The sequence below is a fragment of the Microtus oregoni genome, unplaced genomic scaffold (genome assembly GCF_018167655.1).
Source record: "Microtus oregoni isolate MIOR12 unplaced genomic scaffold, Mior012 000088F_ref0000325, whole genome shotgun sequence".
Classification (NCBI taxonomy): domain Eukaryota; kingdom Metazoa; phylum Chordata; class Mammalia; order Rodentia; family Cricetidae; genus Microtus; species Microtus oregoni.
Genome location: NW_024544555.1, coordinates 2,241,342 through 2,264,305, shown reverse-complemented (window position 1 = coordinate 2,264,305; position 22,964 = coordinate 2,241,342). Strand labels below are relative to the sequence as shown.

Sequence of the window (22,964 nt, the reverse complement as noted above, 5' to 3'; positions counted from 1 at the left end):
GAATGTTCTTCTTACCTACAATGCTGAATCTATCTGTTTTTACTGATTCTAGTAAGTTAGTATTCATTTCTGAGCCAATATTTTAAACCTGCAGGGAGACAATAGAGACTGCTCAGTACCCAATCTCCTAGCAGTGCTGTAGTTCCTAATCTGCAGTTTTCTCATCCGCGCTCATCACCATCGGTGGTGGAAAAGGAGGCGGCGTTAGCCGTTTGGATGCTATGGTTTGGACATGGAGACTAGGTGGCAGAGGGTTGCAAGGACGAGAGCTCTGCTCCAGAGGCTAGAGGACGAGGTGCTGAGCTTTTTACTCACATGTTAGTTGAGAGCTGTTGCTGGGAGCTGGGCACGCTGACCATGGCTGTGGAATGTCCCGGAGAGGCAGGTGCGGGCTGAGAAGTGCTGACCTATACAGACAGGAGAGACAACCAAGCAGAACTGGTAAACACCCCAAGCCAGGCAGGTGAACAAATCACAGAGCAGCTTGACATGGTTGAAAATGAACAGCCATGCCCAGCACCGCCAACCCAGCCATTTCTCTGGTTTGTTGCTTTGGGTAGAGTGACGGGGAGCAGGTGTCTTATGGCCGGTCTAGGTAGTGTTCAGGGCTAAGTTTTCAAAGGAGTGTAGCAGAGTACGGCAGGCTGTCAACTGAGAGCCACAGGACCGTGAGCTTCTCCTGTCCCATCCCACCCAGTTTCTGTGTGAAAACATGCCCGTGGAGAACAACAGGACAGCCGACTGAGACTCAGCACTTAGCTCCCCCCCCCCCCTTTTAAGAGCCTTCTAAGTATCAACAAATTTAGTCCTCACCGGAGGTAGCATATTAATCCCCATTTTTTCCATCAGAAGCTGAGACACTTTGGGAGGGACAACAGTTACTTAACTAGGACATACACAATTTAAAATTATGTCTTAGGATATGAGCCGACCTGCTCACTAACTATTGCTAACATTAAAACACACACTTACACACACACACACACACACACACACACACACACACACACACACACGTCCTAGCAGCGGATACAATAGCTTACAGAACATGATGTGAACCCTTTCCGTTTCTTCCAGATAAAACCAGATGAGCAATGATAGAAACCTCTGAACTCTGCCTACTCTCCTAGGATTCTTCCTTTTGTCTAATATGCTGATGTGCTTAAAGAAAAGTGTGTGTGTGTGTGTGTGTGTGTGTGCCTGCCTGTGCGCATGCATGCACAAAGGTGGAAGTCAGAGAAAATTTTTTAGATATCAGTTGTCTCCACTATACAGGTCCCGGGGATAGAATTCAGAGCTTCTATCATCAAGCTTGGCAGCAAGCACCTTCCCTGCTGAGCCATCTCATTAGCCCTTCCTTTGTCCCCACCTTCTACTCCTTTCTTTCTTTTTTGAGACAGGAACTCTCACTGGGACCCAGGGCTTGCTGATCATGCTAGGCTGGCCAGCCAGTGAGCCATCTCTGGGACTATAAGTACACACCACAACATCTGGGTCTTTCATGTGGCTTCTTGGGGTTGAACTTGTCTTCTCAGTTGTGTGGCAAACATTTGAAAGGCTGAGCTATCTTAGAATATTCTTCTGCTTCCCTTTCTAGCCTCGCCTGTCTTAGGTAGGGTTTCTATCGCTATGACAAAAAACCATGACCAAAACACAAATTGGGGAGGAGAGGGTTTGTTTGGCTTACACTTCTGTATCGCTGTTCATTATTAAGGCAGGACAGGAACTCAAATAGAACAGGAACCTAGCGGCAGAAGCTGATGCAGTGAACATAAAGGGGAGTTGTTTACTGGCTTGCTCCCCATGGCTTGCTCAATCTGCTTTCTTATAGAACGCAGGACCACTAATCTAGGGGATGACACCATCCACTGATGGGCTGGGCTCTTCTCCATCAGTCACTAATGAAGGAAAAGCCCTACAGGCATTCCTACAGCTCTGATCTTATAGAGGCATCTGAGGTTCCCTCCTCTCAAATGACTTTAGCTTGTGTCAAGCTGACATCAAACTGTCCAGCACAATTGACTACTTGGCAACCAGACACACAGGAAACACAGCACTGTTAAGCTGCAACCTTTCCTTTTTTGTTCCTCCCGCAGATGACACATTAACATTAATATCAATATCACAAATAAAAACATCTTACAAACTTAAAATGTCCCATGGTCTTTACAAATTCAAACACTTTCAAGTTTTTATTTTTTTAAATTTCAAAACCTCTTTTACAGCCTAAAATCTCCTAAAATTTAATCTCTCAGCTGTGGGATCCCATAAAATAGAAAAAGCAAATAATTAAATAATTCCTACTACAAGAATGAAATACCAGGGCACAGTCACAGTTTGACCAAAGCAATGTCCGCTGTGTGGGATTTACTCACAGTCATCTGAGCTCCTTCAAGAGCTTGGGTCACATCTCTAGCTCTGTCCCCTGCGTCACACACAGCTTGTCTTCCAAGCTTGGGCAGGATTCACTCCCCCCAGCTGCGGCTGTTCTCGGTGGTCGTCCCATGGAACTGGCATCTCTAAAATGCTGGGGTCTTCTGCTGGACCTGGGCTGTACTTTCACCAATACCCTCTCCTGGGCTCTCTTCACGCTACCAGGCCCCAGCTTCTCTGCATGGCCCCTTCAGTCTTGGGTCTTTAACTGCTACTGAGGTTGCCCCTTCACCGATGGCCTCTCCTGGCCTCTCACAGCGCCAAACCTTAGCTGCTCTCCATGACCCCTTGCCTTCAAAATCATTACCACCTGGGTGACTCTTACATTACCAAGTTAGGTTACCAGCGCGAGGTCCAACCTTGGCCACCTTTGGAACACAGCTTCTGTGTGCTGACTCTCAGGAAACACTTCCCAGAAGACTTTACCTCACTGATGCTGGTCTCTTCTTAATCATCAGTAATTTCACACCTCCAGCTAACCAGCATTAATTATACCAGTGAAACAAAGGTGACTTAGTGGTTCTGGTCTCTAGTTAATTGCCGTTGATTCTTCAGCCCCACCTGACTGGAACCGCATATTCTACCACAAATGCCTGGCAGAATCTCAGTGTCTGCATAGCTCTTGACATTTCTTGTCTTCAAACCTCTGACAAAACAGTTCACTGAACTCTCAGTACTGAATGGCTCTTCTAGCCCAAAGTTCCAAAGTCCTTACAGTCTTCCCTAAAACATTTTCAAGTTTGTCACAGCAATACCCCACAATCCTGGCACCAACTTCTGCCTTAGTTTGGGTTTTATTGCTATGAAAAGACTTGAGGCACGACCATATCAACTCTTAGAAAGGAAAGCATTTAACTGGGGATGGCTTACAGGTTCAGAGGTTTAGTTCATTATTATTATTGTGGGAGGCATGACAGCAGGAAGACATGGACCTGGAGAGGTAAGAGAGTTCTATGTCTGGATCCGAGGGCAGAAGGGAAGAGAAAACCACTGGGTCTGGCTTGGGCATCACGAAACCCCAAAGCCGACCCCCCAGTGACACATTTCCTCCAACAAGGTCAGACATACTTGAGCAAGGCTGCACCTTCTAAGGCCACTCCCTAACCATTCAATATCTGCGTCAGACATATGGGGACCATCCTTGTTCAGGCCACCAACCTTCCTCTGCTCCTGCTTGTCCTGTGAGCCATGCCATCTCCTTGGCCATGCTGTTTTTGTCATTTGCTTCTCACCTCTTCCCTGTTACTTCCATTTTATATAAAAAAATATAAGTCATAAGCACATCACGTGCACAGCAAGTATATATGATTTTATGCATCACTTACATAATAGTGTAGATGATGAGTGTATCCATACCACCCAACTCAGAATACAGATAGAAACTGGATATTGTACTTAGCAGCTCTCTGCATCTTTCTCAGTAACCACATGGCTCCCCTCCCTCTGGAGCAGCAGTCCTCAACCTGTGGGTTGTGACCCTTTGGGGTCCCATGTCAGAGAGCCTGCATGTCATACATTTACATCACAACTCACAGTAGCAAAATAAAAAGAGCTACAAAGTAGCAATGAAGTAATATTATAATTGGTGGTCACAACATGAAGAACTGTATTCAAGGGTCGCAGTATTAGGAAGGTTGAGGACCACTGCCCTAGAGGTAACCATAGTGCTAAAGTGTGTGCTAATCATGTAATCATTCCGGGTCTTTTCAGTGTCGTTTCTTCCTGGCACACATTTTTTGCACATGCTTCTCTGTTTTGTCTGCTGTGAACATCATATAAAAGAACATGCAATAAGTACAACCTGCGACACGGGGGTTTGCTGTGTATTTGTGGCTCCTGTCTCGTATTTCATGGCAGGAATATACCACCACGGGACTAGTCTATCGTTTATACGTCATTTGGGCGGCTTTTAGTCCTGGGCTGTTATGAACAGTGTTGCTATGAACATTCCTGTACATGTCCCCTGTGCCCATGTACAAGTTTCTTCAGCATATACACCTAGGAATGGAATTGATGGGCCGTAGGGCAGGAGCCTGTTCAGTTTTATTAGGTAATAACAAATTGTTTCCCAGAGTGGCTGTAACAATTTACACGTCTGCCAGCAACTAATGACAATTCCTGTTATTTTAGAGTCTTGCCAGCATGAGGTAACACTCAGCTCTTTAATATCTGCTCATGTGTTGGTGTGAGATGCTAACTCATTGTGGTTTTTCATTCATGTCTCTGAAATGCCAATGAATTTGAGTTTATTCATTTCCCCTGTTTTCAAATGGTTACCGATGGTTATTATTACATGAAATGTCTGTTCATATCCTTTGTCTTTCCAAAGCCCTCGGGTTATTTATTTTCTCATTAAGTTGTGGACTCTATTATTTTTGGATATAAATCCCTTGTAGCTTGTATTTTTTTTATTCTGTGGGTTTTTTTTGATGAACAAACGTAATTATATAATGCTTTCCTATACAATTCTCACTTGAAAAATCTTGGCTACGATGCCCTTTAATCTCGGGGTCGTGAGGTACATTTCTATGTTGCCTTCTGAAAGTTTTACCTTTCATATATAAGTTCTTTAGTCCACATGGAATTGATTTTTGGTGAGAGAGGAATCAATCCAGTTTCATCCTTACCCCACATGGACACCCAATTAACTCAGCTTTGGCGTTCATTCTTCCCTTCTGACCTGCGGGAGCTGTTTGCCATAAATCACGTCTCCACATGGTCTGTTTCCAAGTTTTCTAGTATGTTCCACTGGCTTAAAAGAAGCTGCAGCTAAGTATTAGCATGGCTCAGACTTAGTTTTAAAGTAAGAAGGGACATCTGATCCTCAGACCTCAAACCCCGCCCTAAGCAAACCCCGCCCCTTCTCCTTAGCAATCTCTTTGTCCCTGGCTTTTCCTTGCTACCTCTGAACCTTAAGATTTACTGTTTGTAGAACTCAATAAAAATCAATTTAAAAAAAAAAAAGAGTTACTGTTTGAGCGTCATGAAAAGGAACTCTAGGGGAGTGAATTTGTGGGGGAATAACAACTTTAAGATATTGAAATAAGGGTGTGATGGCACATTCCTACAATCCCAGCACTCAGGAAGCTGAGACAGGATGATCATGATTAAAGGTCAGCTCCGACCTGTCCTCAGCTCCCCTCCTATTCTCTTGCTGTCTCCTGTTTTTCTCTATACTGTTCATTAAGCCTCCCTTTTCCCCCTTCCTCCCTTCCTCCTCCTGTCCTTTTTATTTAATTGTGTGACATGAAGCACTTCTCTGTAGCCCTGGATGGCCGGGAACTTGCCATTTGATCTTGCTGATTGCCTGCTTCAGCCTCCTGAGGGCCACTGTGGACCACCACACCTGGACAAGACGCCGTTTAAGAAGAAATATTGCATGTTCCTGGCTAAAAGCACGACACAATTCAATTCATCATTTATTTTGTCTTTTTTGATCCTAATCACTGCAGAAAACTTGACATCATAGTGCCTGCCTGTCATCCCTGCTCTGGGAAAGCCGAGGTAGGAGGGTCAGAAGTTCAAGGTCACTGTTCTTCAACAAGCCAAGTTCAAGGCCTGCCTGGGCTACAAGAGGCCCTGTCTCAGAAAAATAAATTTACACTTTAAAGTCTGTAACTTTACACCCAGTACTTGGAAGGCTGAGTCAGGAGGATTGCCATGAGTTTGAGGGCACCTAGATTACACAGTGAGTTCCAAATCAGCCCGAGCTAGGGAGAGACACTGAAGCAAGCAAGAAAATAAACAAACACCAAAAGAAAATTACCTTCCTTTTTTTGGTATATAGAAGTGTGTTTATAAATACTAATCTAAGACTAGTCAACTAGTAACCTTGATAACGGCATACCTGTTCTCAATGCATTATTCTGCATTCTTTTGAGTTTTCCATATAGATAATAATATAATCATATAATAACAAATATTCAGCCTTTACTACTTCTTGATTAGTCCGCTGGCCAGGCCCCTAGATAGTCCAGCCTGTGGCAACTGAAGACCTTCAATTGCCTTGCAGCTAGACTTCGGCTGAACTTTAGTGTCACCGAGTCAATTACACAAACACAGAGCCCAGGGTGTTTGGACAATGGCTACCTCTCACCTTCCAGAATCCTCCTGTATCCGATAGGGATAAAGAGAGCCCGAAACACTTCAGACTGTTTTCAAATGTCCTGCTTGTAGCCCAGCTTTCAGAACACACCCGAGCACCCTACAAATGTTCACTAAGTTCTTCCAAGAAGACTGGCATCTAAACCACTGGCACAGATGATGAGTAGGCCAGTGAGGAGAAGGGTCTTCTTACCCAGTTCTTTCTTCCATTGGCATTAAGGAGCCGGTAACACAGGAAAATTGAGGCGCATTGGTAGTTGGGTAGTGTTGTTTTTTGTTTTTATTTTTTTCCCCTTGATATTCCCGACCTCAGTCTCTTTTCCCATTGGATGATTTCCCACAGACACAGGTATTATTTCCCTCAATGGTGGACCTGGTCAAGGATTCAGATAGACAGGCATTTGCTAATACAGAGCCTCATTAGGGCATGTCTGATCCCTTCTGAGTGTCTGTGTTCTAGGTGAGGCCATCTGTGAATGGAAAGGGTTTGAAAAGCAAGGCACAGTTCCCTTGTTTTAAGGGCTGTGTAATCTCATCGAGATAAAATGAGAGTGACCAAAATAAACCTCTGAGAATGCAACCATCACAAGACCTCGTGTTCACAGACTATTCAGTAGAGGCCACACATTCCTAAGCACTTAATTTTCTCATTAAATTCTTATAGCAAGTTAAAAAAAAACAAGTGCTATTTTTGTGTGTGCACATGCATATGCATTTGTGGGGTGCATGTTTGTGGGTCTGCATAAATGTTCATGTGCAGGCCTGAGGTCAAACTTGGATGTTGTGCCTCAGAAACTATACCCCGCCTCTCCTTTAGACAGGGTCTCTCATTGGTTTGAAGCTGGCTGGCCCAATAGCCTAAGCTGGTTGACCTGGGAGCCCTAAAGATCTACTTGTATTTGCTCTTCTAGTGTTCCAAATTAAGTGCTATTATTTCTTTCTCATTCTCTTTTTGCTGACAAGATTGCTAAGGTGAACATATGTTATAATGCTTTGTCCAGGACCACAGGGCCAGGTAGTCAGCAGAGGTAGGACCCAAACCCGAGCCATCTGGTACAGAGTCTGCTGTCTTCATCCCACCTACGAAGTCTAAGGCAGCACTTGCAGTTTGGAGGTAGGATCCAGCGTGCCCGTGATGGGGCTGGAGAGTTCTCAGAGGACAGGCAGCATGCAGACTGGAGCTACAGGCAACAGCCTTCCAAGTTCTCTGTTCCTTATTGGCTGGGCTGAGCCAGGGCGGGTTTGCCCAGTTTCCGAGAGTCCTGCAAAAGCAACTGAGAAAGTTCCCAGCCGTCTCTTTCCTGCAGGTTTTCTGAGTGCATTTGATGGATTTCACAAGGCAGAGGCAACAGAGCAGAGCCTGAGGGAGAGTAGTCCCAGCATTTGTGTTGGTTCACACACGTGCTCAGCGGTCAAAGCAGATGCCACCATATCTAGTGCCACTTGGCTCCTGGTCAACGGCCAGGTTAAATGGTCATCCCCTGTCTAATAACCAAATATTAATGTTAAGTGTTGTGGCAAGGGCTTCTGGCTTTTATTAATTACAAGAATCTTGAAAAATTAATAGCCTTTGGCTTTATTATTTTTTTAAAAGATTTTATTATGTATATGTATGCTTGTGTGTGAGCAGGTGCTCATGGAGGCCAGAAGAGGAGGTTAGAGGCCCTGGAGCTGCCGTGACAGATGGTTGTGAGCCAAGGTGGGCACTGGAACTGAGCTCAGGTCCTCTGCTGGAAATAGTCTTAACCGCTGTTCTATCTCTGGCCACAGCCCTTGGCTTTAGAATTCCAGCATGTGAGAGCCAGAATAGACCTTAAAGACACTTTAATCCAGAGCATCGGAGAGGGCAAGTGGCATGCTGAGGGTCATTGGTGAAGTTTAACATAAGTCAGGCCAGGTCTACCACAGGGTGAGGGACCATGTCCTGGGAGCTGGTGGGAGCAGATGCTGGATTAGCTTTCCAGGCAGTGCCACTTACTCCTAACAAATCATCAGGGGTGTTCCCTGTGCAAGCCTCTGCCTTCATGGTGCCTGCATGCGAAAAAGCTCAAGCAACACAACAAGTTTAAGTGGGAGAGACGGAGGCTAATTAAATTTAAAGGGACTGGAGATGGAGATCAAATGAAGAATGTTTCTGATGGCTTTTCCGGTTTGACTCTGCTTTATTATCCGGCTACAATGAACTTCACTTACAACTAACACATCCTCCAACCCCCCTACCTGGAATGTGTGCTTTTGTGGAGTCCCTTACCTTTTGGGGTTTATACTATTCACGTTATGTACATGGAAAGAACTGGGGTTGGGACATATTCTTCCAATATATGGGAAATTATACTCTAGGGGGTGTGGTGACCTGGCCTGAGGCCCAGGGTGGAAGGTGACTTTGCCCTTCTAGGGACAGAGCCTGAATATTAAAGCATGGACACACTGTTCTCAAAGGAGGGTTTCTATTAAGCTCAAAATTGCTGGCAAGGTATGAGCCAGGAAGGCAAAATGATGAAATCGCTTGAATGTGGCACCAACACCCTTTGTCGCCTGCATGTAGCCCACAAGACCTACATTCACTTGTCACTCATCCACCTTAGAGACTCCTACCCTCCATTTACATATTCATTATTCAATTCCTCATCCTAACATGAATTTTCTCACTCAGACACCTATTATATCTTTCTCTTATTGAACCCCTCCATCACTGAAGGGTCCATTCATTCTGTCCCTTGCAGATGTTCAGTGGTCCACACACAGGTGCAGATACATTCAAGAGGTTTCATTCATTTGCCTGTTTGTGTATTCAACTAACATTTACCAAACTTCTTGTCCTACCAGACTTGGTTGGACTTAACCTTGGATTGATGGAGGGCACCAGCTACCCTGGCCTTGTGGAGTTAAACGCTAAGGCAAACTCCCAGACAAGGTAGGAAGTAAGAGAGGTCCCTGGCATGTGTAGTCAGGCTGTGCATTCGGCATTCCTTCCTCCTTACAGGGCTCAAAGTGACCAGACACGCATGCTCACAAAGTCTTACAAAAGAAGAAAGGTCAAGCAAGGTTCAGGGTCGTGCAACCTTTTCCCTGTAAACTTATCAGAGTATTTTCGGCTTTCTTTGGGTTTCAGTCCCAGCTCTATATTGTGGTTTGAAATCAATCATGGATAATATTCAGAGAGCAAGCCTATTTGTAGACAATAAACTTTACTTTTGCACACTGAAAACGAAAGATAATTCTCACCCGCCATTGAGGACTACTCCTCTGATCCCCCTCCCTCCCTGTCCCAGTTCCAGATCAGGGAGCAGGCAGCTCTTGGCCCACAGGCTGCGGTTTGTCAGTATTGTTTTAGGTCAAAGAAACAAATGAGCAGAAGGTGCTTTCCAGGTGCAACAGTGGGCATGCTGTCTGTCCTTCCCTGGAGATGGCTTTCTTTAGGCTGGTGCCTGTAAGTGGCTAATACCAGGCTCAGGAATGCGGGCCAGGCAGTTCCCAGTTGTGTTCCGCCACTTGAGCCAAGGCAGGTGAGCAATTAAACTAGCATACTCTCTGTGATCCAGTGCACAGCTGCTTACATCTGTCTAGGGACTGCTTCCTAACTGCGCATCCAAGCTTGGCATGTAACCAGGCCTTGGTTACTTACTTGTACCCAGATAAATAAATTATTGGCACATGGCAGGCAGGCCCACCATGTTTATGAACAAGAGCTTAATGACTGCCGGCATTCTTCGCTAGTCTGACTTCGGGACAGCCAAAGGTTGCGAGGAAAGCAGCGGGAACACAGGGAGATACTCCATCTGAGCCAGGCCAGGGGTAAAGTCTTGGTCTCCTTTCTGTCCCTGGTCTTTCTGCGCTCAGTGCTCTAACTAGTGGTCAGCCTGGGAAGGATGTCTCAGAAACAGATGCACTGGTATTTGCAGCGTTCTTTGCTGTGAAGGCAGGATTTGTTATGCACCAAGGCTGTCCAGTTTTCCACTAGTGGGTTGCTTGTTTGAGGTGAGAAGAGAGGGAAAAGGAGCTGGTTATTTTCTCTCTTATACTTGGACTCTGAAATACAATGAGCAATTTCTAAAAAAAAAAAAAAAAAGAACAAAAATGCCCCATTTTATTGGAATTTTCTCTATTGTTTTCTTAGATATTGTCACGTACCAAAAGTAAAATTAAGTTGTTCCCAGGGCTGTGATGGAGAACAGGTTTTGCTTTTCTATGGAAACAATAAAAGTCATGCCCCTTCTTTGTCTCACTCCCCATAGGAACTTCACATTTGAACAAGGCCTGCATAGAGTGGCTTGTTTGTTAAACAAACTTGGGTGGACCCTTAACTCCATACAGCTACCCAAAAATGACAAAAAGTGATCGTAGAATTACAGAATCTTAGATTATACACATGTCCAATGGCATATGTGCCTCTTTTCATATGCCTGGGCCATGACAGACATTACTAATCAACCCCATTATTTCTTCTCTCCATGCCTGTCTACTTCCCAATAATTATTCTTTTTTTTTTTTTTTTTTTTTTTTTTGAGACAGGGTTTCTCTGTGGTTTTGGAGCCTGTCCTGGAACTAGCTCTTGTAGACCAGGCTGGTCTCGAACTCACAAAGATCCGCCTGCCTCTGCCTCCCGAGTGCTGGGATTAAAGGCGTGCGCCACCACTGCCCGGCTCCAATAATCATTCTTAAACCATTTCTGTGGACAGTCGAGATTCCCACTTCTGCTGCTTGTGTAGGGAAAGACTTGGAAGAGAGCCAACCCTGGATTCTGATCCAATGTTGGAAGGGTACCTACTGAATGATTTTGAACTATTATTTAAAATGGAAGCAATACTGCCTGTTTGCAACACCTTGAGGAGCAGGTGGCGTTTAGGATCATAGCAGTGACTCTGTCACAACATGAGTTCCTTTTCCTCTGGGTTGAGCTGAAGCGGAAAGTGGACCTATACTGGTGATTCAGTCTTTAGATTCTTCCAGCTTCTTTCAGGCCTGGGGTAGTCTGCTTTCACATGCCCAGGGATAGGACACTGACAAACCTATTTGTGCAACCTTTGTAAACTTCCAGGTTTCTCCAAAGCCTCCACGGTCTCTCAGTGTGTGTTTGAGAAGCATGGCTTGCTGGAGTGTTCAGATAGGGCACTTGTCTCCACACAGGCTTCTCCTTAGCTGCTAATTATTTCATATTAGTCACGTGTCTAGTCACTTTGCACGTCAGTGACTGATGGCTGGGGGTGACTCTTGACTTCAGGGGATGTCTGATAGTGTCTGGAGACATTTTTTTTTTTATTGCCACAAGAGGGTGACCAGTTCCACGGAGGCAAGGTGTGTGAGTCTGAGGTCCCTTTGTATGTCAGTGAGCTCTGCACTCAGCCTCAGAGTTCATGAATCTCTGTAAAACTGCTGAGGTTCAGGCGGGGCCACTCCCTCTTCCACCCAGACAGGGCTAGGTCTCTTCAGCGGCCAGGATTAATTGGGCAAAGGATGATGTAAAGTTTAACCACTCGTTGGAGAAGTGCTGAATCAAGGAAGCAAGCAGGGTTAATTACCAAACCCGCTTTAGTCACCAGAAACCAGAGAGGCTTTCTCTAGAGGACCCTGGGGAGCAGGGCAGGGCTGGCGGTGGAAGCGAACAGCAGTCGCTGTGTACTAGGGGCCATGCACTGCTTGGAGACTGGAAGCTGGGCAGGGAAAGCTGCAGCAGGACCTTTGCGTTTTAATTGCTATACCCTCTAGGTATTCACCTGAACACTGTTTCCTCTAGGCAGCCTTCTTGCCTTCCAGACCAGTTTGACCCTTCATCTCAGGTGTTATCCATGCCTCACCCTCAAACCTTACAGCATTCTGCAGACTTATAACCATGAGACCAATATTTAATACTAAATATGCGTCTACCTTCCTAGCTTGGAGCTTCCCTAAAGGCAGTGATCAAGCGCCTTGTTTGCTGTGTCATCATGTGTGGCTCAAGTGTTCAGTACATAGTGGGTACCTAACAATTCTCTACAGACTGACCCACTGACAGGCTGTAAGGGAAAACAGGGCTCCTTTTTGGTTTAAGACACTTGCCAGTTGAGGATAGGACTCACAGACAAAGGTGTGTGTGTGTGTGTGTATGTGTGTGTGTGTGTGTGTGTGTGTGTGTGTAGAATGATGGACAGGGAGCTGGCCCTACCACAGCCTTCATCTCCTTTCCCCAAAGTCCTTTCTCCTTTGTGTATTTTTGGTTTTTTTTGCATGGGTTTATGTGGAATTACAGCTGAGGTCTGAGCTTAGCTAGAGGAATGGTTCCAGGGCACACATGGATAGAATACCAAATCAGATCCCTGTGCTTTTGGAATGATCACTGCCTGTGAAGGAAGCAAAGGGGCTTCTGGAAGCCCTCACGTTCCAACTCCAGCAGGTCGTTCCTCTGAATGAGTACAGCCCAGGACTCTCACTCCTAGCAAGGCTGGTCTGTACAGATCAGCCCTGGGGCCAGGGCTGGGAAAGGGTTGGGAGGGAGGACGCTTCTAGCTTCCTGGTTTGATCTACTAACGCTACCAGAGGGGACATTAATTGGATCTGTTTCTATTTCTAAATCCACTCCTTGTCTCTTGTACATGGAAAAATGAGGAAAAAGTTCAGGAAGAAACACTGAATCCCTTCTCAGGTCTCAGTGACCCCTGCTGTGGGACAATGGTTTTACCTACAAAGATTTGTTTTTTTTTGTACTTGTTTAATAAAATGCTGATTGGCCAGTAGCCAGGCAAGAAGTATAGGCAGGGTGACCAGGCAGGAAGTGTTGAGAACAGGAAAATTCTGGGAAGAGAAAAGCTCAGTCTGCAGTCATCATCCAGACACAGAGGAAGCAAGGTGCCAAGCCACACGGCTAACACAGACAAGAATTATGGGTTAAGAAATAGAGTTTAAAATAAAGTCACGTAAAGATGAAAAATACACAGAGAGTCTGGAAACTATATGTTATTGTGTTGTCTTTAAATTGTTTGATTGCTGAGGAAGGAGCAAAAGCTGATAAAAGATATTTGATTATAAATGCTGCTGGATTAATCCAACATACATATTTTGAAAATGCTTTGACTTCAAAATTTAAGTCAAAAGGTATGTTACTTTGAAGAAGAGGTTTTGCTTTTGTTTCCACAGAAAATGAGAGGCTGTGAATCCATTCTGGACTAAGAAAAATCAGGTTTGATCAAGGAAGACCCCTGAAGAATCTCCAATGGCGCAGATGGTCCAGATGATCCAACATTCAGAGAACCTCTGTTGGAGTTTTCTTTGAGTTCTGCATCCAGAACAGTTTCACGACTGTTGGCTGAGATGATCAAACCTCACAGAATATTCCATTCAGGATTTGACCATAATTCAAAGTTTTCTTTAGGTCCCTGTAAGATTATCAGCACCCCCAATCAGCAGGAATTAACCTGGAAAACTATGCCTGCATTCCCCAAAAATGGATTATGGATGTTTTTCTTTGTTTAAAGTGCTGGTTACAAGTTGTATTGGTAATGGTCAGGAAGAAAACTAAACAAGCGAGATTTGATTCAGAGTTTTTGTTCTAAAAAAAGGGGGGGGTGCTGTGGGACAATGATTTTACCCTATAAAGATTTGTTTCTTGTACTTGCTTGATTTGCCAGGAGCCAGGCAGGAAGTATAGGCAGAGTGACCCGGCAGGAAGTAGAGGCAGGGCGATGAGAACAGGAGAATTCTAGGAAGAGGAAAGCTCAGTCTGCAGTTGTCACCCAGACACAGAGGAAGCAAGATGAAAATGCCTCACTGACAAAAGGTACCAAGCCACATGGCTAACACAGACAAGAATTATGGGTTAAGTTGTAAGATATAAGAATTAATAAGAAGCCTGAGCTAATAGGCCAACCAGTTTATAAATAATGTAAGCCTCTGTATGTTTCTTTGGGACTGAAAGTCTGCAGGATTGGGCCAGACAGAAACCTCAGTCTACAGACTCCAAAGCCCCAAGGTTTTCACTGCTCTTTGTCTCAGGGTAAGAATCCTTTCTGACCCTCACCTGTGTGCACTGCAGTAGCTGGAACAACCAGATGCGAAAGTCTTTGTGTAGGTGTGTGTGATCAGCAGAGAGGAGGGATCCCAACTCCGTAACTACATAGGAGGCCATCCTAAACTGCATGACAGGAACAGCTCCTCCCTCCATGTCCATCTCAGAATGTGCTGTTAGGTAGTTGAGCCACATCATTCTCTGTCAGGTCAACATCCAAGCCACCTTAGCAGATGTAGGCACAGACCTGGACAGGATGCACGCCTGGAGAGCCACATACTGAAGTGGATTCCATCCTCTTAGGCCTGATTGGTGTCACATCCATCATGGTTCTTGTGCAGATGATCACCCCTGCCACCTGGGACCACGCAGCTCAAGGGCCAGGCACCACATAGTACACCAAAGGACCCAAATTCTGTTTTAAATAGCAATTTGGTGTCTATTTGAAGAGTAGGGAGGCCTGAGTTTGTCAAGGAAGGACTACTTCATGCCAGTTTTCCTACGTGTAAAACAAGATTAAGCCCCCCTCCCCCTTCTTTACTGGCGGGAACATGTTAGGGATCTCTTGAGTCTCAACGTCATGGCATTCTAAAACTCTGCTTTAGGTAAGAACAATGACTATAGCTTGTTGAACTACTGCAGACCCTTGCAGAGACCCTTCATGGAAAGACAGCCTGTTCTGCAAATGAGAACACAGGGGCACATCATGTCCTCTAGTTGTTAGATGACAAAACCGTGGCAAGAAACTCTGATTGAGTCAAATCCTCTACTTTTAGTTCTTATGTACCTTTCTGAATAAGAGAACTTGAAAACCAAACCCAAACCCAATAGTAATGGATGTATAGGTGCCGCTAGGGCAGTGGTTCTCAACCTGTGGGTCACGGCCCCATTTGGTAAACCTCTAGCCTCAAAAAATATTTACGTTACAGTTCATAACCATAGCAAAATTACAGTTATGAAGTAAAAACAAAAATAATTTTATGGTTGTGGGGGGCGGGTCACCACAGCATGAGGAACTGTATGAAAAGGTCAGCACCGGGAAGGTTGAGAATCATTGCTCCAATGCTTTCTTTCAGTATGCTGAACCCAGCAGTTCAAGAGATGGGAGCCCTTTCTCACTGTATGTTCCCACAGTCTGTATACTTTGATTTATGTTCCTCTTTTGCTTCTGAACACGGCAACACAATTCTAGTATGCGAACCCATATTTGGAAAATAAAGGTCATCATTCATCCCCACATCAACCTTGAAGCCATTTCTTTCTCCAGATTGCACAAGCTCAGGCCTCCTTCTCCTGGTCTTGGCCCAAGTGTGGAAACTAGACCTTGGAGAGGGTAAAGGAGTGAGCACATAGCCAAGGAACCTGGGCCACTTGGGCCAGCCCGAGGGCAACGATAAGGGTGTAAACAAGAAGATTGGCACAGACAGCTAGGGCAAAGCTGGCAGCAGCTAGTGGAAAAAGGGTTAGCGGTTCAGTTATGGCAAACATGCCAGGCATTGGTGAGAAATGAATCCTGTTTTTGAGATAGAGAATGCTCAGGAACAAATGGGGGTCAAGGATATGAGCTCTGGAGTCTCTGGTCTATTAGCTTTTGACACACAGGAGTGGGATGCAGTGTGTAACCCAGGGAATGCACCCCGTGTGCCGTCTGACAAACAAGGGGCTCTTGGAAGCAGAAATCAACATTACAGAAGTGTCACAGTTTAAAAAGAAACCCAGCAGCAAGGGTGGGTTTGGAGTGTCACCACCATTTTGCCACCCAGAAGAAAATGATGTTCAAATCATTGGGTCGGAAGATGGATGGGGAGCTTGATAACCAACAGAGCAGGCTGGTGACAGCTCAATATAAATACATTTTAATTGGAAAGGAGATGCAATCAAACATCTCTAGCTGTTTGATGTGTGTGATAAGTATTTAAATTTTAACAAGAGTGTCAACTTAACAAAATGGGGATGTAATGACCTTCTCAATAAATGCCTCTGGGACAACTAGATATCTGTATGATAAGAATAAATTTGAACTCCAACCTCAAAATATATACAAAAATCGACTGTACTCAGGTCCTAGACACAAGCGTAAAAGATAAAATTGTGGGGGCTGGAGAGATGGCTCAGAGGTTAAGAGCATTGCCTGCTCTACCAAAGGTCCTTAGTTCAATTCCCAGCAACCACATGGTGGTTCACAACCACCTGTAATGGGGTCTGGGGCCCTCTTCTGGCCAGCAGGCATACACACAGGCAGAATATTGTATACATAATAAATAAATAATTTAAAAAATAGATAAAATTGTAAAACACCATTGAAGACAAATTAAATTTTGTTTAGTTGATGGTTTCCTAGAGTAGTTAAATTAGACACCATCACAACAGAAATATTTTCTGTGTTTTAAAGAATATTGTGGAGAAAGCGGAAAGAACTTGCAGAATGGGGAAAATTGTAAGTCATATATCTGATCCAGGACTATTTGCAGCCTATGTAAAGAGCTCTGTTATAGCTCAGTTAAAAAGAGACGGCCCAATTATAATATGGACAACACACACACACAGGCTTCTCTCCAAAGAATACTTGTTCAGTAAACTTATGAACAAATGCCCAATGTCATTAATCATCAGAGAACTGCAAATTAAAACTATAGTAAGACACAGTGACTTGTACCTATAATCTCAGCTCTTGGGAGGCTGAGGCAGGAGGATAGAGGGTTTAAGGCCAACCTGTGAGATCCTACCTCAAAACAAAAAGCAAAGCCCAGGAAAACCAAATACATACAAACCAGATTTTACAATGAGATACTATGCTTGATATAGCCTAGGGTGGCTATGGGCCATAAGACAGACAGTAAACACATGTTGGTAAAAACTGGAAAAACTGGAGTCACTGTGCGGTGATGGTAGAAATGTAAAATGTGCGCTTATTTTGGGAAATAGTGACTTTCACCAACAGAATCTTGTGGAAGAGAACCACTATATGAACTATCAGCTCCATCCCTAGGTTTATATGCGTATGAAAATTACCTAGACAGAAGTTTCTTGCAAATGCTCCTAGGAGTATTATCATTGAATATTCCTAGACAAATAGAAACTGCCCAAATGCCTATTAACTAATGGGCCGGTAGACTAAATCCTATGGCAGCTCCATACACTGGCGTGTTATTTTGGCCATAAAAAAGAATAAAGTCCTAACACAGGCTGCTTATGTGGATAAACCTTGAAGCATGGACTACATGAAACACAAAACAAAACAAGGCAAGCAAGAATCAAAAACCACTGTGAAGACGCAACTGGCAGTATCCAGAAAAATTTGAATCCAGGAGGACAAATGGCTTAGTTTTTTGTTAACAACACAACGAAACCATGTGCAGTGCAAGGGACGAGGAAGCCAGTTAGTGGATAGAGAAAATAAACATGGGAACTGTATAAAGCCAATGAAAAGTTTTTACTTCATCTGCATTTCATTTGCATAAATCAACCAAGGAGAATGTTTATAAGGCCAAAGTAGAAATGCAAACATGGAATATTGAAAATATAGAAGACAATTTTGCTTGCTGTTTGATAATATTATGATAGTGCTAAAATGTCTTAAAAGACACAATTACAACAATAGGTAATTTGACCTGAAGTCTGGGCTTCGATTTATTCAATGAAGGAGTCAGGTGGAGGAAGAGTAGGGGAAGAAATTGGCCCGAGAGGGCTCATTACAATATTCTTTTAATTTTTAGATAGATTTGAAAAATTTCATTTAAAAAAGTTCAAAAATGCACAGCAAAGATTGGATGGCAATATGGCGACTTGTTACTAAGAAAATCTGACTTTGAAAACTTAAACAACAATAAAACTGAGAGCCAAGTACTTATTTATATATTTATTATTTTTTGATTTTCCCAGAAACCTTGTGAATCAGAGTATACTCATTGAAAAATTAAATATTTTAATTATTTTATCTTTTCTTTTTGAGAACTTCACACATGAGCATCGAGTCTATATTATTCCCACTCCTGGGCTCCTCGGTTTCCTCCCATGTCCCCCCCACCACAACTCCCCTCCAAAATTCATGACCTCTTCTTTATTATTGTTGCATCTATACCTCTCTCTCTCTGTATAACTAATATTAATGGAGGCTAGCTAGTTTTTCTCGAATGTACATGCGTCCAGGGCTGAACCTATTGGATTGGATAGCTGCACCTACAAAACCTCAACAACAGGTTGTCTGTCCACACACCCAGTGTGGACAGGGGAAATTCTACAAGGTTCCATTCTTAGATGAAGACTGGTCAATGGCTCCTGAGAGAGGGGGAATCAGTTTTCTCCAGGCACAAGCTCCCACACAGATCATCCAACCTCAAGCACACTCCTTTTTTGATGCGAGACTGGAGCTCAACATGGCTACTGACTTGTCTAAAGCCTCAGCCCGGGATGAGGAGAGCAGTCTGGGTCCAGGGCTGGCATGGCTTCTTCACTCAGCACTGATTGCTATTTGCCCTCCACCCTGCTTGTCCTTCACCCTATGGGTTCTTGTGGGACAGACAAGTGGGGATTTCATTCTTTTCTTATTTTCAAATGCCTGCCAGTGATCACATCTAAGGCGTTAACTGATAACTCATAAGACTAGTTTAAGGATATATTGTAGTATGAATTCTACTTGGTCTTAATAATAAAAACCTGGAGTCAAATACCTTTATCAAGGGGCATGTTCTCAAAAAGTTAACAGATTTCAAGTACCCATGAAGACTCATAAAAGGTATTCTGAACAGATAATGATAGTATGTAATAGAATGTTTGATGGAGGGTGTCTATTCAATGCAGACTCCTTTCTTCCTACAATTTCTCAAGAACCCACAATTCTAATGTGAATGTGGATTTGTTGAGTGAGAATTGTGGAATGAATGAAATTTGTATTGGGGAGATAGTAACTTAGAAATATTATCATCATTTATCTCTGTAAATTATCTTGGGTGGAGTTGTTAAGCATAAGGGGGGAAAATTACCTTAATCCTAAGTAAAAAACTACCCTTCCTGCAGCCCTGAGCACTATGTTGGACTGAGAGACCCTAATGGAAGATGAGACACCCATAGAATGGATCTGGACTTATAACAGTTCTAGAAATAACTTCATAATATTCCAAATACAGGGTTAAAAGGAGTCACTTTTGTGTATCTCAGAATTCTTCAAGATACATGCTGGCTCATTTCTCTAGGAACTCAGAGAAGGTGCCTAGACTCGCTGCTATCCCTCTGGCATAGGTGGAGAAGGGAATTATATTTCTCACACTGACTTGCCTTTGCTTTCTGTGTCTTTCTACGGTGTCTGGGTAATAGAGATGTGATGGCTTTGGCTATTCTACAGTGACATAAGTGTATAAGACAATATCCCCACCCTTGAGAAACCTTCAACCTATTGGGCAATGTAATAAGATATATGCACACAGTCTTTATTTATGTGTTAAATTATACAGAGATGATGTTACATGTTCTAACATGTTGCTTATAACAATAAGGTAAATGGTGTGTAGTTAACAAGGGAGAGACACAGGATGACTGACAGGAGCTTCCTTGAAGAAATAGTATATAAGTAGGATTTAGGGGATGGGTATGATTGAAGCAGATGAATGAAACAGAAATACAATTAGGAGGGAATTGCATTATTTAGCTAACAAAATATGTTCATTGTCCAGAATACTCAGGCCTTGTGAGGGGTGCAAGGATAAGAAAGAATGAGGTGACTGTATATGTATTGTCCTTTGGGTGTTGAGCAGATTACTGTAATATGTGTGCAAGTGGTTATGTTTTGAGACAAAGCTTCATATAGTCAGTCCCAGGCTCACTGCAAATGTATTGTATAGCCAAGGACGACAATGAATTCTTGATTTTCCTGCATCCACTTCCCAAGTGCCAGGATTATGAGTGCTACCACATCTGGACTGACCCTACCTTCCATATTATATTGGGCTAGTGTACATGCATGTTTATGACTGTACCGAGCCGGGGCTTCTGGAAGGTATATTGTAGCCAGATTGTGGACACTCTATGGTACCATACTTATGAAATCTTTAGGGGAAGAAACTTTGATGTAGGCTCTAGCCTTGGAACAAGTTATGTGATCTCTCCCTCCCAGAAATGTGCTGGTTGTTAAAGGCACACATCAATATCTCCTCTGAACAGTTGTTTATCATGATAAAGTCTCTTATGATTTTTGTCTTTTAGTGACTTCTAAATAAACTACAGATATTACCATTCCTCAGGGCTTCTGGGAACCAGTAGCAATTAGGGAATAGAAATGGCTAAAGGATTTAAAATTTAAAACATTCATTATCAAGTTATAAGTGTAAAAATGGAGAGATCCCAAGAGTGGCTGGGCAGGATGAAGCGTGTGATTGAGCATGGTTCTAGGAGGTCAATACAGAGGCCGGGAAAGTAGACTAGGCAAAGATGAGGTCCAAAACTAAGAAAGTGGCACGGGATGGACACAACAATGACTATTTAGGTCATTTAGGTTGCCACTATTTAGGTGGCAAAAAGGGATTTCCAACGAGCTGTTTGTAGGAGGTGGGGGTAAAGTTTTTTTTTTTAATAGAGATTTTACTACCCTGGGTTTGACATATAGGAAGAGAGAGTTAAGAAGGAACTTACAGAGTTGGAAGTGGGATGGAGAAAAAAGAAGAGGAGGAGAGATGCCGAGGGAGCAGGACCTCTTACTGCCGAAAAGGAGACTGCTTCACTGTTCTGTGAGTGTGGCAGACAGGCTTGAGAGGGGCTCCACAGCCTGAATTACAGGGGCAGTGAGGGCCTATGCTTGTGACTCTCCCATAGAAGTTCTGTGTCACTGAAGGACTTCTTCCGTAACTTATGTGCCATTCTCCTTCTGAGGCACGCTTCCTAAGTAATGGTCCTAGAGATAATGCCCAGGCTCTCACTAAGGTCAAGTGTGTTAGTGCCAAGACACCGACTTGACCTTCTCCACCAAAGCTTCCACAGAGCCTGCTCTAAGTGCTCAGATTTGATTGAATCGTTTTCAAGGAGAGCTGTTTCCAGCCCGTAGTTTAGTGTATCTTTGAGGCTAGTACTGCAACGAGTACCCAGGGCTGGCACGTGGTTTCCTACAGGTAGGAAGACATGACGACAATGAGAAGATCCAATCCCCTGCTCCGGCTTTTGGGTGTGAAGGTAACAGTACCATAATAAAGACTTGGGCAATTGCAGTCTTGTTTCTTCACAGAGGGAACCAGGACACTTAACTGGGATGACTTCTAGGCTGATTGTGTAAAATGACTTCTTGTTATTTGACCTCCTTTTTGTGTTGTTGGTGGGAGCTGGATAGGTTTACAAACTCCCTAAAAGAAATTTCCTGGACCTTTTACTACATAGTCACATTACAGACTAATACTTAGCTATTCCTGGCAGGTGTAGTGATCACTTTAATCTCAGGACTTGTGAGGCAGAGGCAGGCATATCTCTGTGAGTTCAAAGCCAGTTTGGTCTATGTAGTGAGTTCCAGGACAGCCATTCGTGCATGCTCTGTTTACACACATATTCACCTGAGATCAGCATGATGTAATCTGTACTAGGAACCCACCTTTATAGTTATTTTTCCATGTCTACGTATGTACCTTTATTAGCTTGCTGCTCTATAAATATGGAAAATTTAAATTTAAATCAAATACCCAAACATTTTTCCATCTTTCCTTCTGTGAACATAGAATTGATATAGCTTATAAGACTTAGAGAGTCACTACCACACAACAAAGTAGAAACATGGTATTTCTCTACTTAGAAGTGAGGCAGTAACTTCCTACAGAATCCGAGGCAGTTCCCCCTTTCCTTATTTACTGGCTATTCCTGAGTAGCCAGTGCTTGGGGGGTGTTACATATAGACTGGAACAGAGCCAAGACCTTGGTATCCTCTAACACCCCATGGAGGGCTGTAAAAGGAATGAGTTATTCAGTCTATTCTTTTGTATTTATTAATTTCCGAGTCTTTATACCACTTAAGGCAGCGTGGGGGCCACCAGGGTCCTTATCCCACTTTAGAGAGCCTGGTCTCCGCTATGGCTAGCCATTGAGTGGATTCCTTGGTAACAACTTCTTCTTGATGACCTTAGCAACATACAGCATAAATGCTTGGTCACAGCTGGCAGTCTGTAAGGAACAAAGTGGCAGTCAATGAAGGCCTTTAGGTGGAACAAAGACGGGGATTATTTTCCACTGGGAGGTATGTGGGGAAAGAGTGATGGAAAGTCTTGTAGTCAGACAGGAGACAAATGAGGACAACCAAGAAGAGAGGATGTAAACTTAAGATAAACCACACGGGCTTAATGCTGATGCTCAGGTGGTCTTTGCTGACAGGACAGTGAAATTCTTATTAAGATCAAGGCAGACTCTACATGAGAAGTTGCCCAAACGATTTTTCTTCTGGGCCCTTAATTTCTTTGATGTAAAGTGGTTTTATAACTCCCCT

The 22,964-nt window shown here is 43.7% G+C and overlaps 1 protein-coding gene across 2 annotated transcripts in view; it reads right to left on the bottom strand.

Moving 5' to 3' along the window:
- The window catches only part of LOC121442246 (E3 ubiquitin-protein ligase SH3RF2), a 112,350-nt gene that overhangs the window by 22,290 nt on the left and 67,096 nt on the right, over window positions 1-22,964 (bottom strand). For both annotated transcript variants that reach the window (XM_041643713.1, XM_041643714.1), the window contains one exon: window positions 316-407. In XM_041643713.1, coding sequence (XP_041499647.1) covers window positions 316-407 — 92 coding nt within the window. The remainder of the gene's footprint in view (window positions 1-315; window positions 408-22,964) is intronic.